The 17,632-nt window shown below is 37.1% G+C and overlaps 1 protein-coding gene across 5 annotated transcripts in view; it reads right to left on the bottom strand.

The window, feature by feature from the left end:
- The window catches only part of SBF2 (SET binding factor 2), a 469,751-nt gene that overhangs the window by 63,600 nt on the left and 388,519 nt on the right, over positions 1 to 17,632 (bottom strand). For all 5 annotated transcript variants that reach the window (XM_060303511.1, XM_030831355.2, XM_060303512.1 and 2 more), the window contains 5 exons: positions 8,823 to 8,993; positions 6,172 to 6,434; positions 4,370 to 4,542; positions 3,459 to 3,532; positions 1,811 to 2,006 (listed from right to left, as the gene is read on the bottom strand). In XM_060303511.1, coding sequence (XP_060159494.1) covers positions 1,811 to 2,006; positions 3,459 to 3,532; positions 4,370 to 4,542; positions 6,172 to 6,434; positions 8,823 to 8,993 — 877 coding nt within the window. The remainder of the gene's footprint in view (positions 1 to 1,810; positions 2,007 to 3,458; positions 3,533 to 4,369; positions 4,543 to 6,171; positions 6,435 to 8,822; positions 8,994 to 17,632) is intronic.

Here is a 17,632-nt window from a genome sequence, read left to right as displayed (position 1 = left end):
AACCTGGAAAATTCTCTTATATTAGACTCGTACCTAGAGCCTAAACAAAATCAAGACATACACAGGATTTAAGTTCTAAGATGTATTAAATGACTTATATAACACATGTCAAATGATCAGATTTCTATGTGGCATTAAAGGAGAAATTTTAAAATTTAAATTAACTTAAAAAGAGAAATAAAAGAGGCAAATACAAAACTTTTCTCTGATGAAAATAATTTTCCTAAAATGTGAAATTAACCCAAAAATTGTCAGGAAAAAACAAGAGACCAATACAAGCTTTCACACTAAATATGGCTTTGATTTCTTTAAAAGACATAAATTAGAGCAATTTAAATGACCAAGTATCTCATATATTTATATGCCCAAAATATATGTTTATGGCCACCGAGCTCACAAAGGTTTTAGTAAGAAAATGCTTTAAGTACTAGATATTTAGTTTTAAAAATACACTTGCTTACAAATACAAATGTAATTTATTTACAGTAACATGACAGGAGAGGATTGAGAAATTTTGCTCTCCTTTTCACTCTTTTTCAAAAGAGCACAACTATTCCTGCTGATTCATTTTCTTTATTGAATTTTACAAGCTTTTTGCTTTTCATGTGGTAAGCAATCTTTATGACCAATAAACCATCTTGATTCTATCTAAGCAAGGGATTATACAACTGTGAGATGTTGAAGATAATACAGTTTATAAATCTGAATTCCACTGTCTAACAAAGTGCATAACACATAGTACACACTCATCAAATGCTATTGAATAAATAATTTCAGATGAGGAAAGAATTCTAGTGACCATTTATCCCAATGTTTCTCAATCCTCAGTATGTAACAAAAATACACAGATGCCTGGGGGGGGTTCCCCCTCCTAGAATCCTATTACAGATTCTAATTCAATTGTTTGAGAATTAGGCCCAGAAAAAAACCTTTTTTTCTAAAGCTTCCCAGATAATTCATGTACGCAGGCAAGGCTGAGAGCGACTGCATTATCACCAAGCAAGCCCAATTCCCTAATTTTATCAAAGGGGAAATTGAAACTCAGAGAGGTTAGGGGACTCACTTAAGATATCAAGATTGGTCAACAGTGATCTAAACCTGAGCTTCTTGATTTGGAGTCCAATAATTTTACCTAAAACCTTATATGCTTTTCCTATCAACCAGAATAGTTTATATAGAGATTTGAAAAAGATAATTCAGACTTGATAAGGTATGCTATTCCTTGCTAATACAGAAGATTGTAGAGCGTAGTAGTAAGTAGAAGTTGAGGGAGTTTAGTGAATAGAAGAGAGGTATCTTCTTAGAAGAGAGGTCTGCTGAATAGAAGAGAGGTCTGCTAAGAGAGGAATGGGGTTAGTTGAAATGGAATGAGAGAAGTGGGGTTAGTTAGTTAGTGCTGTACAGCCCTGCAATGCTTAGCACACCCTTCTACAAAAGGGATCATGAGTCTGGAAAACCTCAGCCTTACAGTTTACTGCAGGACTCAGAAGGTGGGGCAAATCAGCAGAGGATGTTAGTAGCTGGATACTATGAATATCCCTAAGTCACAAAATGCTGCCTCATGAAATTATTATAGTTTCAGTGGATGAACCGTGGTTTGCTCTCTAGAAGATACCTTTGGTTCTTCAAATAAGAATCTATGATCCAAATTATTATTAGCTTTGACAGACAAAAGTTCTAAAAAAAATCTGTGTAGTAAAAAGGCTTACTCTGAATCTGAACTGACTCGCAAATCACTGCACACAGATGGAATCGAAGCCTCATGCAGCACATAGATAACCCTGTTCTGATGGCATTATATGAGCCATACCTAGCTGATCATGGGGAGTCCCTCTGAACAGAATTCTGTATGTGGTGAGGAACAAGGCTCCTTCTGCTGGCAGGAGCTGAGGGCCTCCAAGAAGGCCTCCAGTGGCTTCTTCTCTTCCATCAGGATCCAGCAGGACTCGAAGACCTTCACAAACAATTTCTTCTCCAGGCAGTAGAGCAGGTCTAAGAATCTTGGGCTAGCAACAGAGAAAGTTAATTTAAACACAACTCTAGTGGGATTTCCAACCCTTAGACCAAGGTTATCTTTGCAGTTACAGAGCTAAAAAATTTGAGCCAGACTTCCCAAGTAGCCAAAATGAGTAAACAGATTTGGGAAGAGGCAGAAATGATGTTTCTATATCCAAATGCAAAAAGATTCTTCTCAGCATTGCTTATTCACAGTAAAATCATTGGAAATTACTAATACCTATTCAATGGAACATTTTGCAACCATTAAAAAGAATGACATGGATCTATATATGTGAACATAGAAAGATGCCAGAATACATGGCTAAGTAAAAAAAGAGCTACCAACCAGTGTGTATATTATGATCCCCTTTTAGAATATGAACCAAACTGTTAAAGGTGGTGCTATCATGGTTAAGAGTTAGAGGTCGGGGTGAGGAGGACCATGGGGGACTTCCATTTTGTACAATGTGTGCTTCTTTAATGTTTCAATTTTATACAAAAGCATTGTTACTTTGAAAATTGAAAAAACAAATATTTTTTAAAAATGGATGCATCTTTGAAGAGCCTTTCTTAGCCTTTTATAAAGATTAACACAAAAAATGGCCAAGCTATGACCATTTATACATCTTGGGAAGTAAGGAACCACATGATACACTTCCCAGAAGGGTTCAAAACAATCCATCTCTCCTGAAGATATAATACGCTTATTATTCTTTTTTTACTGAGCAATAAAAACTATATAAATCAGCACTATTCTTTTTGTTGGCTCTAGGAACCTCAGAGCTAAATGTAAAGCCAAAGTATAATGATCACTGTGTGTCAGATTTCTGATAGAATTATCTCTCCTTTCCATCTGGCTTCTGATTTCTCCTTTGAATTTATTTTTAGTAGTTCTCTTATACAGGTAAGAGGGTCTTGAACCCTGGTTCCACAGAGTGGTGCCAGACTAACTGCAAAATAATCATCTGGGAGGCTTGTTAAAGTACAGATTCCCAGGCCAAGTCCCAGGGTACTCCTATTCAGGAGGCTGGGCTGGGATTCAGGCCTCTCAATTTTTAATAGACTTCCCAGATGTTTGCGATGTATGCTTGTAATGCATACAGATTCAGGAACCTGGTGATTTTATGGTAATTGCCTTAAGTCATTTTTGGGGGGAAAGAGGCAGGGCATAAAATCGTGGCTTGGGCTTGGAAGTTAGAATGTTCATAATTTATGCCTCGCCTATAAAAGTAGACTCAACAAGAGGTTATGATTGCTCCTTTGTTGATCCACTATTCTGTTTCACTATACTTTTTTATGAGGATCTACATGTAAACTCCTCTCAAAGTTTAATGCATCATTAAAACTAGAGCTGGTCTCTGTAGAAGGTTAGGAGAAGGTACTTTCTGGGGCACAACTGTCTACTGTTGCTATTTTTAAGAGATTTTATACTCTGAAAGCATGTAGTCTGGAATAATTACCTTCTGTATAGGTGGAAGTCTTCTACTCTCTCGATGCACTGCTTCTAGGGTTTCAACGTGCATAGCTACAATTCCTGGGATGAATCAGAGTATTCAAAATGAAAGAGTACCAAACAAGCAGAATTAAAACAAATTCTGGATATTTTAGAATTAAAAACTAATCATAGTTTGGTGGTTCCTCAAAAAGTTAAACACAGAATTACCATATGACTCAGTAATTCCACTCCGAGGTATATACCCAAAAGAACCGAAAATAAGGCTCAGATACTTGTACGTGAATATTCATAGTAGCACTGTTCACAACAGCCAGAAGGTCAAAACAATCCAAGTGTCCATCAACAGATGAATGGATAAATAAAATGTGGTATATCCATACAATTACAGTATTATTCAGTCATAAAAGGAAATGAAGTTACAATACCTGCTACAACTGGATAAACCTTGAAAACATTATGCTCAATGAAATAAACCAGACACAAAAGGACAAGTGTTATATGATTTCACTTATATGCAGTATCTAGAATAGGCAAATTCATAGAGATAGAAAGTAGATTAGAGGTAACCAGGGGCTAGAGGGTGGAGAATGGGGAGCTGTTGCTTAATGGGTACAGAGTGTCTGTTTGGGGTGATGAAAAAGTTTTGGTAATAGACAGTTGGTGACAGTTGTACAACATTGTGAATATAATTAATGCCACTAAATTTTACACTTAAAAAAGTTTAAAATGGCAAATTTTATGATATATTTTACTATAATTTAAAACTATTGAAAGAAACTAATTGAAACAAAAAATAAATAGCAGGCTAAACTACATGGAAGCCAAGCATTATGCTGGAGAAAACAGACCCATAAGAATAATTCTTATTCAGTTATCTCTAATATTCTGGTTCTCTGATATCTGCAAAGTGATTACCTGGTATCATGCAATGCAGGCTCTTGATGTGATCCTGAGTAACTCCACTCTCTGTACAAACTTTGTCAATAAATCGGGTAATGAAACGCACAACAGAATTGGCAATGTCATTATTCTCTGAATCTTCAAACCCACTTTCTGTATCATAGCTCTCAGCTACACTTCCTGCAATACTAAGAAAGTCAAGGAAAGAAATCATGGTCAGTAAAACAAATGACTACTATATCACAGTGATCTTCCACAGCAATTTAAACTTGCTCAAAGGGATGTATACTCAAGTAGAAACCTCACTTAACTCCATGGCTTCTCTATAAGTGATAGTGGTGAAACACGATGTTCTGTTTGCCGACATTTGGAAGCTATTGTCAGGCATTGTTCTTTGGATCCAGATTTGTTTTTGTAAGGAATACCTTCTGTCATTTTTCTAAGAGGAACTCACGAACCACAGAAAATAAAACAAAAAGAGACTTTAAATTTTATCTGATACTTGGACCTTCTAAAAAAACTTGTCCTTCCAAATTAATTGCCACATGGAGCCAGACAAAGTAATATGGCTATCTTTGGCCTTTGGCAACCGGGGGACATGTCCCTGGTAGGCAAAGTAAAAGAACTTTTTTCAGCAAGTAGCATATTTTTCCAAATGGAAGAACAAAATTGTCCTATGAACCCTTCTCTTGCCAATATTCTTCTTTCTGTCAGTGAATCACAACCATTTTGGTCACTTTGAAACCATCATTTGTCTGTAGGTGATACAAATCATGCAAAAGAAGGGAATAAATTTGAAATGGAGCAGATGTGAAAGTGTAATACCTGCCCGTGTTGCTTTTTTTTTTTTTTAATTCAATAAATACTCCTGCCTCCTATGACTTCTTTTAGACTGCTAGTCATGGAAAAGACTCACTGCCAATTCTAAACTACTCACTTCTCTTTCTTCCAAATCCAACCACATTAGCTGAATCAGTGTTAGAAGTAAAGCAAAGCAATGAATTTGGCCATCACACCATCCCAAAGCATTAACAAACTTAGGTGTCTTAGCCACTCACTATGTAAATCAGATTGTAGAAAATGTCATGAAAGAAAAAAAAGGTATGAGCAAGTGATGGATGTGTTACTTAAGACAAGGAAGTCAGGAAGGCCTCTCTGGGTGGGTGACATTAGAGCAGAGAACTAAATGAAGTGAGGGAGTGATTCTTATGACTATTTCAGGAAGAGTATTCCAGATTGCAGGAACAAGAAGTACAAAGGCCCTGAGGCAGTATCATGCCTCGAATGTTGAACAGGGATACCAGTTTCATTGACGGAAGAGTGATAGGAAATAAGGTCTGAGCAATAGCCAGGGGCCAGATCCTGTTAGGCCTTATGGTTTTATTCTCAGTGGTATGGGAAGTAGTAGGGTTAAGAGCAAGGACTGGTTGAGGACATGATTACAGGCAAATGCAATGGATAAACTGAGGAAAAGGAGGGCCAAGAAACAAATAATCACTTTGACAAGAAGGAGTTCATTAGTAATTTTCCAGAGTGCTTTCTGTAAATTGCTGTGGTGGAAAGTGACTGAAGGGCTGGATCAGTAGTGGTTGAGACATTTGAAAAATCAGAGGTCATGAAAGAGAAGAGAGTATGGGAGGTGATTAACAATAGTTGGATGTAGTGAAAGTCTTTTAATAGAGAAAAGCTGAGCAAGTCTGAAGATGAGGAAAATGGTTGCTTTTTGAAATATGTATAGCAATATTTGCCCGAAATACTTTATATTCTGTGCTAAGCCAAGAAGAATAGGAGGGTCTCTGTGTGTCCACATTTGGTACCTGTTTGTGACAATGCTGTTGCTCCCACTTTCCCAGTCTCCTGGTGCTGATGTTCTTAGGAGCTTGTTTTTACTTGTATCTAGTGGAACTAGCAGATTGACCATGAGGTTTGCAAAGTGAATGGCCTGACTGAAGACAGTGCTTTCCTCACGTTGCACCAGCTCCTGCTGAGCTGATTTGCTCAGAGTAGGCCAAAGGCGTAGCTGCTCGGCTGCCAGGTCCATTGCTGTCTTCTCCTGATATTGGTCATCAGGCAGTTTACCCTAAAAACCAAAGCAAAAATATCCAAATCTGGGACTTCCCTGGTGGTGCACTGGTTGAGAGTCCGCCTGCCAATGCAGGGGACACGGGTTCGATCCCTGGTCTGGGAGGATCCCACATGTTGCAGAGCAACTGAGCCCGTGCGCCACAACTACTGAGCCTGCGCTCTGGAGCCCGTGCGCCACAGCTACTGAGCCCGCATGCTGCAACTACTGAAGCCCGTGCTCCCTAGAGCCTGTGTTCCACAACTACTGAGCCCACGTGCTGCAATTACTGAAGCCCTCGCACCTAGAGCTTCGCACCCCTCGCACAAAAGAAGCCACTGCAAATGAGAAGCCTGTGCGCTGCAACGGAGAGTGGCCCCCGCTCGCCGCAACTAGAGAAAGCCCGTCTGCAGCAACGAAGACCCAACGTAGCCAAAATTTTAAAAATATAGTAAAAATTAAAAAAAATCCAAATCTATCACTTGACATGAGCTTCAAAAAACATGGAAGATGTTTTAATAATTCATCTATCAAATACCTATGTCAGTAAAAATGAAAATATATAAACAAAATATAACAACATGAAACGTAGTCTTTTTTTCTGAGCTCCAACAGGCCTTGAATGGAACCACATGACAAACACAAGGAAGCAGCAGCAAAACAAAGATGTACACACTTCTCATTGCTAACGTTTCACTGCATTTATTTATCTCTATGGCTCTATCCCCTTCAAGTTGCCAGTTATAACAAATCGTTGACCTGAAGTACCTATTAACGCTCAGGTCAAATGTGCCAGTAGCATTTTCTAGTACTCTGCTGTTTCTTTTCTTCTGCTCTTTGGAGAAGAAGATAGAATGACCAAAGTCACAAAAAATCAGAGCTAGGTTTCTTTGTAAATATGGGAATCAAACATTATCACCACATGGGTATATAGGTGTCCATGGGATTTTAAAGAGGGGTTTCCTATAGGCTGAAGAGTTAAACAACAGCAGTAACCCACATCTGCACAGCACTTTACAGCTTATGAAGAGCTGGTATATCTATAGTCTCACTCATACCTAAACTGGGGATCAGAGACAGACTTTTATAGAATAAAGGACACAGAAGCAGTGACATGTATTTGCTCTATGAACGTTTTTGAGATATACCAATGTTAGCACCACATCTTCTTTAAAAATTATCAAAAGCACCCCACCAGGCCAATTATTTCTAGAATATGACTTCGAGCTAATACTTTTTGGATCTTCTACAAGTTACCCCTTTTCCAAGTGCATCTGGTGTTTTGAGAGTTTTAAATTAAGAAAAAACAATTAAAGCTAATTGTACAACAATAATTTGCAATACCAGATTGATGTCATATAGTGCTATTTGTTATTTAAGTTTCTGTTCTTATCATACTCAATAATAGATCAATAATATGTTTAAAATTACTTGAGGTCATAGAAATATGGGACTACTAGGTAGTTTCAGTTAGCTATAGAGGTTCATTTATCTCATGTAATATAAGGCAAATTTAAAATGGAGGAAAGGATCAGCAGCAATGTATTAGCCCAGCATGTAGGATTAAAAATTACTCTTCAATTATATTTCAATAAAAAAATAAATTAAAAAAAACTTTAAAAAAAATTACTCTTAAAGTGAACCAACACTGATAATCAGCCCTTAGTGCTGCTTTAAGTTCAATTAATGAGGACAGTAATTTCTAACAGTTATTATTTAGTATGTGCCAGGAACTCTTCAATGTCCTTTACTTGTATTAGACATTAAAGTCTTACAATAATCTAATCTATTGATTTTACCAATGTAGAAATAAGGCACAGAAAGGTAAAGTGAATTGCCTAAGACCAGACAGCTAGTGTATGACATTTCAAAATTTCAGAAAAATTTAAACTGCTCTTTCAAATTAAAACCAATATTCTTTATTTTAAACTATTTTCTTGATAGTTTCCTTAAATTTATTTTATGGTGATAAAAATATATGGAAACATATAGAATACTCCTAAAAGAAGACCTAGATTTATTGCTGGCATACTTTTGAGCATTTATTTAGGAGTCAACTGACTTTAATTTGACATTTCTTCAAGAAGTTAATTGCATAAAGACATCTGCCTAGGTATTTTAGGGTTATTCTTTCTGTTCAACTTCCTATAGTTGTTTCCAGCGAATTCTTATTTATTAAAATACAATAAAACAATTCTAGTGCTACAGAACTGTAGTAAGAAGTTATTATGGAAAAAAAATGTCAGAAATCAACAGGAGAAAGATGCTCACCAGAGGGCTTCCTAAAGTAAACCCCAAATACACTGGTAGGAAGTGGCTAGATTTCCTTTGGCCCTGGGAACACCTGAGTAAGCTTTCCTTGAAGCCAGGACCACAGCCCCACACAAATACCTTTCTTTATCTTACCTTTTGCTTCAGATGTGGGGCATGATTGTCTTCCTTGGCTGAGAGATACAGGGATCGAACCTGTTCCTGCACCGCATTGTAAAAGGTTGTCTCCCAAAATTGCTGATTCGTCCAAATGGGGTGGTCCTGTACACAGGTGTAAGCAAACTGGCTGACTCCAGGGGCCAGTTTCTGTGAGAACACACAATATACATCACCATGGGGCTGACAGAGTCATGACAGTTCAGAAGGTTACAGGGGCCGCAGATAATCATGAATGTGATAAAAGGATTTATCTAAACAATATCTTATGGCAGTGCAAGCTTAGCAATCATCAACTTACATATTTTTAACTGGCAACTTTGGGCTTGCTATCAAATCCTTCAGGGTCTCTGTCACTTTATCTATTAAAATGGACATTTTAGCAACAGCTAAAAATCAAAGGAATTATATGAATTAGAGAATATATGAAAAGTACCTAAACACTGTACTGTGCACACAGCAAGCACTGTAGAGTTGGTAGCTCTTATTACAATTAGGACATATAATAAAATTCATGACAACCTAAATATAAAACTCCAGATAATTCAAAATTTCTTCTACTTGGTAATAGAGTACATTTTGGTGGGGTTAGGGGGACACTAATTGAAATGCGAGTGAGCCTACAGCTTCGCCTTGCACACAGAATGAGGGCATATTATGAATCTGGGACTCAAGAGGAATTGCACCCTCCCTCCTGCTCACTCCAGCCATTTACCTCCCTACCGAGGCTGCTGTCTGGCTCACAAAATCCATAGATGACTGTCCCGGGCTTCTGGGGCATTTTCTGGTAACCAGGTCTGGGTGTGAGAAGGTAATCTCAAACCAAACCTTCCTTTCCAGAACTTCCTGCTGGGCTTCTAAGTAAGAGTAAACCCTACTCTGTGATTAACAACAGAGGGAAAGAAAACTAACTCTGCAGTCACTTGAGGCTCTTCATAAATCTTTATGCATCTCATTTATACTAAAAATCTCGTTAAGATGCACATTATTATTGCCAATTTAAAGAAGAGAAAACAGAAATTCAAGGTTTAAGTGATTGCCCAAGGCCATATAGCAATTACACAAGTGGTGGAACGAGGTTTCAAGCCCAAAGTTTGTTTGTTTCCAAAGTCCCTGCTCTTTTTGCTATAGCAAATTATCTTGCAAAGAAACTGAAAGCAAATCATAAATAAATTAAATACTGTTTAGCACAACTATCTGTTTTTTTTCCTTCACTTTAGGATTTTGTTTCCCAAAGTAGTATTCTGCCTTGAAACCTCTGATATGATTTTAATTAATGCTGCGTTTTAAATTTTACAGACAACTCAGTTGCCAAACTTCAGTAAATGATTTGAGTCACCTTTCCATAGCTGTTTCTTTCACCTCTAAAAGTTAAAGATGTTTCAAAAAATTTTAAATCCATTATTTCTCAGCAAATACCTGATAATACTTTCAATAGACAGATAATTTTTGTTCCATTTTATTCTTTAGAATTGAGTTAATTTGTTTTCTATCAGTAAAGTTTTTGATAATGTAAGTTTTATTTTGAAGTAATTCAATAAGCGAATTCTCTTCTAAAATGTTGGACACTGAAGATCACTATTAAGGTTATATACATAGCAGTTATGTAGCAAAAAGTTGGTTCATTTCTTAGGGATGCATAACAAATGTATAAGATTCCTGGTAAAAATCATATGCTCAGTACATGCTAATTAATTTCCTTCTTGATTAAGAACAGACTAAACCTACAGCTGGAATAGGCACCATGTATACCATGAAATGTAGTACTTATATAGTTGGAAGTGGGGTGGCTGTGATTTTGCCTAGTAGAGTCTCTGTACTTCTGCATCCCATATGTAAGTCCCTTTCAAGATAGGCCTATGCACTGCTGTTGGGATGATCGTCCATAACTCTTTTAAGGGCTATAAGCTGGAACTGACCATGAAGCACCTATCAGGAGATCCCCAAGGGGAAGCTGTGCAAAGACTGCTCATTTAAGACACAGCTACTCTCCACCTATGGGAATCAAGGACAAAATGTGTGTGGTTCTGTGAGCCACAGATACTGTGAGTCACATACTCCTTCTATACTCTACTTGAGGACACCTGAGATGTGGGTTGAACTGGGTTTATTTTTGCCCCAACCACTCTAAGAAATAACAATGACCTCAGTGGCAGTGCATAGGCCTATTGTGAAAGAGATTTTAAAGGCATAAAATTTAAACAAGGTAAAAGCATAATTCTCAACTGCCTTTCCCTTGAGTATAGCCAGAGGCAGCACCATTTCTTACAAACACAATGTAACAACAGATTCTAAAATTTTGGAGTTCTGAAATTGTATTAATATAGATGAGCTCAGAAAAACTGAGCTCTTAACAAATCCTTATCAGTTTCTCACATGTGGTCCTTTTAGGATCATCAACAAAACAGAAAGTTATAATTAATTATAAATCTCTTATTACAACTTGACAGAGCACTGTAGGAATCTGAGAGTCTAATGAAGCCCTGCCTCTCTCTTTCAGCAGTTTTCTCACTGATGCTGCATATTCACTTTCCTTGGCACATACCAGTTATTATCTACCTGTTTATTCACAAACTACAAGTGAATATGTAAAAACTTCCCTAAATCTTTTGAACAAAAGTGGACTGAATGTGTTCCAAGGCAGAAAAATGGTGTAACAGTGACAGTGGCCCAAAGGGTCAGAACCCACAGCTTGTTTACTAGGTGAGAACGACAGCAAGGTGAAGGGATTATAGGATAAGCACTTTTTGGTGGCAAGTCAGTCACAAATGGTGATGGCATCTGATACATGCATAAGAAATCATTAATGCCCCAATACTTTAAATATTATTATTTTTCCAAATATGAAATGTGCTTCCTTTCTTTGTGGTTTCCTGCTATGTCTTCTCAAGTGCAAGCAAGGGGCACTGAGTTCCTTGCTGTTCAGATGGGCAGATCCACTGCACTGGTGGGTAGGTGTGTTCTTAGGGCCAGCAGAGGGCAGTAGCACCTTATTCTGCCTAGATTCCATCCATATAAGGCTTTTAAAATAAGAATTGCAAAAATGGAGCCATGCATTCTGACTGGGCTAGAAAGTTGGGTGGAAGGTGAATACTGCATGCCCTCACTGTACATTTGAGAGACCCCATAAAGCAAATGGATTTGCCCAAGGTCACACAGCAAGATGGGTAGAAGAAAAGGGAACAGAGATAAGGTTTTCCATTATTCTATGTCATTTCTGTAAGATACAAAAACTAAGATATTTCACAAAACAAAACTATAATTATCTAGAGAAAGAGGCAATGATACTGCTTAGGGGTTCAGATTCATTATGTTCTATGATAGTGTTAATAGTAGTTTTAGTAAACAAAGAAAATAAGCACCTGTAGATAAAACTATCTCATGATTCTGATCACTTTTTTGGTTTGAAAAAAAAGACTTTCCCAAGATGGTTTCTCGAATTGGCCCATATGCCAGCGTTATGACCTTTTATTTTGTACACAGATGAGACTTAATCCACAATGAAGGTTTGAGGGTGGTGGTAATACTGTTGTCAAATGGCATCTTTTTTTCCTCTTCAATTTTGGCAATAATATTTATTTACATTTCATAATAATTCTTATGATTTTATCCTAAATAAACAAGTGATATTTTGCCATGCAATTTTATGAGATGTTTAAGAATGTGTTGACTTCCTTCCTTATCTAGAAAAAATAGCTCTGAAGGTACTAGATTAAGAATACCATTCATTTTCCACAAAGCATTCAAAGGAAACCCAGCATGGGACAAGATATGGAGAATAAACTTCACGGGGCTCATTAACCAGCAGGCCAGATTCAAATCCAAGTAAATGGATACAAGTCATCTCAGAGACGAGTTGGTCAAGGGAAGGTTAAGATATCAGTATGAGAGGCCTATCTAAGGACTGTCTGGCTAGATACGTTTGCTCTCCAGCCCCAAGGCTTCAGTTAGGGAGTTCAGAGGGAAGCCAGATTTCAGGAGAAAAAGCTCCTGGGAGGAGTGATTCCATAAATATGTAGTGTTCTTAAAAAGAATAATTAGAATACAAAGATTCACTGTTTAAATTGCTGGGTATTTCCTATCCAGTTCTGGACACTGGAATACAAGTGTACCCTACGGCACAGTTCAGGGATGGTGCCAGCCAGCCCTTTTATGATTCTACACTGGCCTGTGAAGTCCACATATTAAGTCACTTGAAGAATTAACATGGACATATATATACACTACCAAATGTAAAATAGATAGCTAGTGGGAAGCAGCCGCATAGCACAGGGAGATCACTCGGTGCTTTGTGACCACCTAGAGGGGTGGGAAAGGGAGGGTGAGAGGGAGGGAGACGCAAGAGGGAAGAGATATGGGAACATATGTATAACTGATTCACTTTGTTATAAAGCAGAAACTAACACACAATTGTAAAGCAATTATACTCCAATAAAGATGTTGAAAAAAACAAAAAAAAATTAACTTCTGAGTATTTTCTGATGAACTTTGGTGAAATGCTTAGTCTTGAGAGACAAACAAAAGGGAGACAGGAATGGGGAAAACGTGTATTCAAAACCTATATTTATCAACTCTTAACCACATCTTAAACATATTTGCTTTGTGCATTTTTTTAAAACAAAGGACATACAACATTATGGATCTCGTTGAAGCCTACTGTGTACCTCTGTTGATCCCATTTCTCTCCTATCCTAGAGGCAACAATGATCCTGAATTAGGTATTTTTCATTCCTATTTATGTTTTTATACCTGTTTATATCCATAAAGAATATATAGGATTATATTGCATTTTATTCCTTATTAATGCTTTTCAAAGTATACATCTTATATTTCATTGATTTATGTAATATTTAATTAAACTATATAATTAATTGGGACAAAACACCTAGCTCTTTGTAAACAAACAACTCAGAAGGGACAGAAAGACAGTGGCCTACAACAACGAAAACTGTGTTCATTAGTCAGTGGGGTTTACAGAAAGGTGAGTAATCAAATTAGTTAAACGGAGGTAATGTGAGAATCTACCATAGTTTTTCCTGTTCTACTACCTGATACTGAAGAGTGCAAGTAACCTCAAATGCGTAATGGTCTAAACCTCTCCTGGGCTGCTTAGAAGATCCAGGCACAAAATTTCTACACAAGAAGTATATTCATTCACAAGCATTGCCCAGTATTCATTTGATGTGCCAGTGTCAGTAGCTGGAATGACAGGGTTGAAGTCCTTAAACTATGTATCCTTCTAATGATTCTCTGTATGAAGCTGCTTAGTAAATATTGAGAGAAGAGAGGATGAATCAATTTCTTTCCTTTGTGGTCCAGAATTTAGTAGAAATCAAATACTAGCTTGTTGTCAAGTCCTTTGCCTGGGTCTCGTATTCCTAAAAACACAAAACTGGATCTAAATCCCTGCCTCTTTTTGGTAGGTTTTTAAACTTTATATAAATGGTACCATATTGTGTTTTATTCTGCCACTTGGCTTTTCACGTATTATGTTGCTAGACTTATTAAGGTAATAATAATTATTGCTATTATAACTAACTTGTACTGATCTCTCACTATATACATTTGTCAACTTACTTAGTATTTATAGCAATCTTATGATCCACTGAGGTAAGTACTATTATTACCCTTGTTTTAAAGGGGAAGAAACTGAGGCACAGAGAAGTTAAGTAATTTGTCCAAGAGAATATTGCCAGGAAATGGTGGAGCAGAGCTGGGATTCAAACCTAGGTAGTTTAGCTAAGAATTTAATTTCTTAATCACAATTTAACTATTGTGTGAAATTCCACTGTATGAATATATAGCATTTCCTTGTTCCTGTTAATGGATATTTGTATTGTTTCTACCTTTTAGCTATTATAAACAATGGTTCATGTCAACTGTCAACTTCGATTATTAGCTTCAGTACTATTTAATATAGTTCCTGGAACTACTTGAGAGGAGCCTAAGAAATATTCCCATTGTTATCTGTACCAATAAACATTTTTGGGTTATTGTACATTGGTTATTTTTCTAATGAGAAATTATTTCACATAGACTTTTTACAGATCTACTATTTGAAAAAATTAACAATAATTCTTTAATATAAAATATCTAGTCAGTGTTTAAATTTTTAATTTATCTTATAAATGTTAAAAAGTTTGTCTTTTTCCTTGTTTTTTATTTTTATTTTTTTTTTACAGTTTGTTTGACTCAGGAAGGACCCAAATAAGGCCCATATATTACATTAGTTTATATATCTCTGAGGTTGGTTTTAATCTACAGATTTCTTTACCACCTGTCTGTCTGCCTCTCTTTTTTTCCCACCACTTGCAATCTGTTTTTTGAAGAAACTGGATTATTTGTCCAACAGAACTTCCATCCGTCTAGTGGCTGCTGACTGCGTCCCAATGGTCTCACGTGACCTATTCTTTTGTCCTCTGCATTTCCTGCAAATTGGTAGTTGGATCTAGAAGCGTGATCAGATTCAGGCTTGATTGTCTGGCAAGAATATTTCATGGAGATACTATTGTAAGAGGCAAATCTGGTTGTCTTTCTGTAATTTTTTTTTTTTTTTGCGGTACGTGGGCCTCTCACTGTTGTGGCTTCTCCCATTGCAGAGCACAGGTTCCGGACGCGCAGGCTCAGCGGCCATGGCTCACGGGCCCAGCCGCTCTGCGGCATGTGGGATCTTCCCGGACCGGGGCATGAACCCGTGTCCCCTGCATCGGCAGGCGGACTCTCAACCACTGCGCCACCAGGGAAGCCCCTCTTTCTGTAATATTAAAGGCCATTGATGGTCAATGCCTAGATTCGCAATAAAATACTGATATTGTCATTCTACCATTACCTCCTCACTTATTAGCTAGAATGTTTCTATAAAGAAAAAGTTCCCCTCATCAACTGTTTGGAGACCCAAACATATAGTGTAAATTAGAAAGCAGGTTAAAAACATGATTTTATCCCTTCATTTATCAGTTTTAAAAACAATGACTTGGGGACTTCCCTGGTGGTGCAGTGGTTAAGAATACCTGCCAATGCAGGGGACACGGGTTCAAGCCCTGGTCTGGAAAGATCTCACCTGCCACAGAACAACTAAGCCCGTGTGCCACAACTCCTGAGCCTGTGTTCTAGAGCCCGTGAGTCACAACTACTGAGCCCACATGCTGCAACTACTGAAGCCCGTGCACTCTAGGGCCCGCATGCCACAACTAGTGAGCCCACGTGCTGCAACTACTGAAGCCTGTGCACCTAGAGCCCGTGCTCTGCAACAAGAGAAGCCACCGCAATGAGAAGCCCATGCACCGCAATAAAGAGTAGCCCCCGCTCGCCACAACTAGAGAAAGCCCATGCACAGCAACAAAGACCCAATGCAGCCAAAAATAAATTTAAAAAATTAAAAAAAAAACACCAAAAATTTAAAAAAATGACTTGTTTTTCCAGCATTACAGATGAACAATTACTTTTTCTTTTTTTAAATTCATATTTTTACAAACTCACAGATTTTAAAACATATTTTATTTAACTATTCTTAAACCTGTTTAGAAACAAGCCAAAAAAAATCTATCCATAAGTGTTTATTGGAAGCTGTGGACTGATGAACCTAATGATGTTGTTTATAACAGCACTGTAAACCGGGAGGATAAAGTACCTGATTGGGAGAATATAATCAGCAAAAAGACTAGTAGATACATAACAAGGTATTTTCTCTGAGGTGTAATTGCAAAAGGAGCAATAGAATAAAGGCATCAGTGAGTCCTGGCACAGGAAATGGAGGAATTTGGTGAGTCATAGTTCTTACTAGGTGTACTTGCAAATGGCCCAAAAGCTCAACAAAAATGTTTATTATAGCATTATCTTTAATAGCTATACCCTCTCCAAAGTTAGCAATTTTAATGTCTAACTATAGAGATGAAAGGTTAGACAAATGATGGTACATTATTAACACAAAAGAATATTATGCTACCATTAAAGTGGTTAATATGATACTGTGCTTATGAATGAAGTGCTTATGCTGTATTTCAGAAAAACAAGTCAATTATGCTATGATTATGTCTGTAAGTACACAAAGACTGAGAGGAAAAAGACAAAATGAAAATGAATTAAAGGTAATAGAATTCTGAACAATTTATTTTCCTTCTTCAAAAATAATTTTAAGAGATTTTTAAATTAAATGTGGCAGACTGAATATTCTTTTGCTCCCTGAACTCCACTGAAATGACAGCAAAAGAAAAACATTTTTTAAACATACAAGAACAAAGAGAATGAGAAAACAGACACCAGATAAATGATGTTAATAAAATTTTAGATGTCATAAAATGGATTTATAAGCAGTAACAAATGTTGAAGATCAGATAAAGCTGAAACCCCTACTACATAGAGAAGGAAAGCCCTTTTCACACTTTAAAAGAGTAAATTTTAGGGTATATGAATTATATCTCAATTTAAAAGATGGAAACAACCCAAATGTGTATCAACTGATGAACAAAATGTAGTATATATGTACAATGTAATACGTGCCAGTAAAAAAATGTGAGGTACTGATACACGCTATACCATGGATGAACCTTGAAAACATTATGCTAAGTAAAAGAAGCCAGTTATGAAAGATTACATATTGCATGGCTTCATTCATGTGAAACGTCCAGAACAGGCAAATACATAGAGATAGGAAGTAGACTTGTTGTGGCCTAGGGCTCGGGGGATGAGGAGAAATAGGTAGTGACAGCTAATGGGTACGGTGTTTCTTTTTGTAGTAATAAAAATGTTTGAAAATTGCTTATGGTGAAAGGGAATACACTAAAAACCAC

The sequence above is a fragment of the Globicephala melas genome, chromosome 8 (genome assembly GCF_963455315.2).
Source record: "Globicephala melas chromosome 8, mGloMel1.2, whole genome shotgun sequence".
In the NCBI taxonomy this organism is placed as follows: domain Eukaryota; kingdom Metazoa; phylum Chordata; class Mammalia; order Artiodactyla; family Delphinidae; genus Globicephala; species Globicephala melas.
The sequence above is the reverse complement of the archived record's forward strand: the minus strand, read 5'-3'. Positions and strand labels throughout refer to the sequence as shown.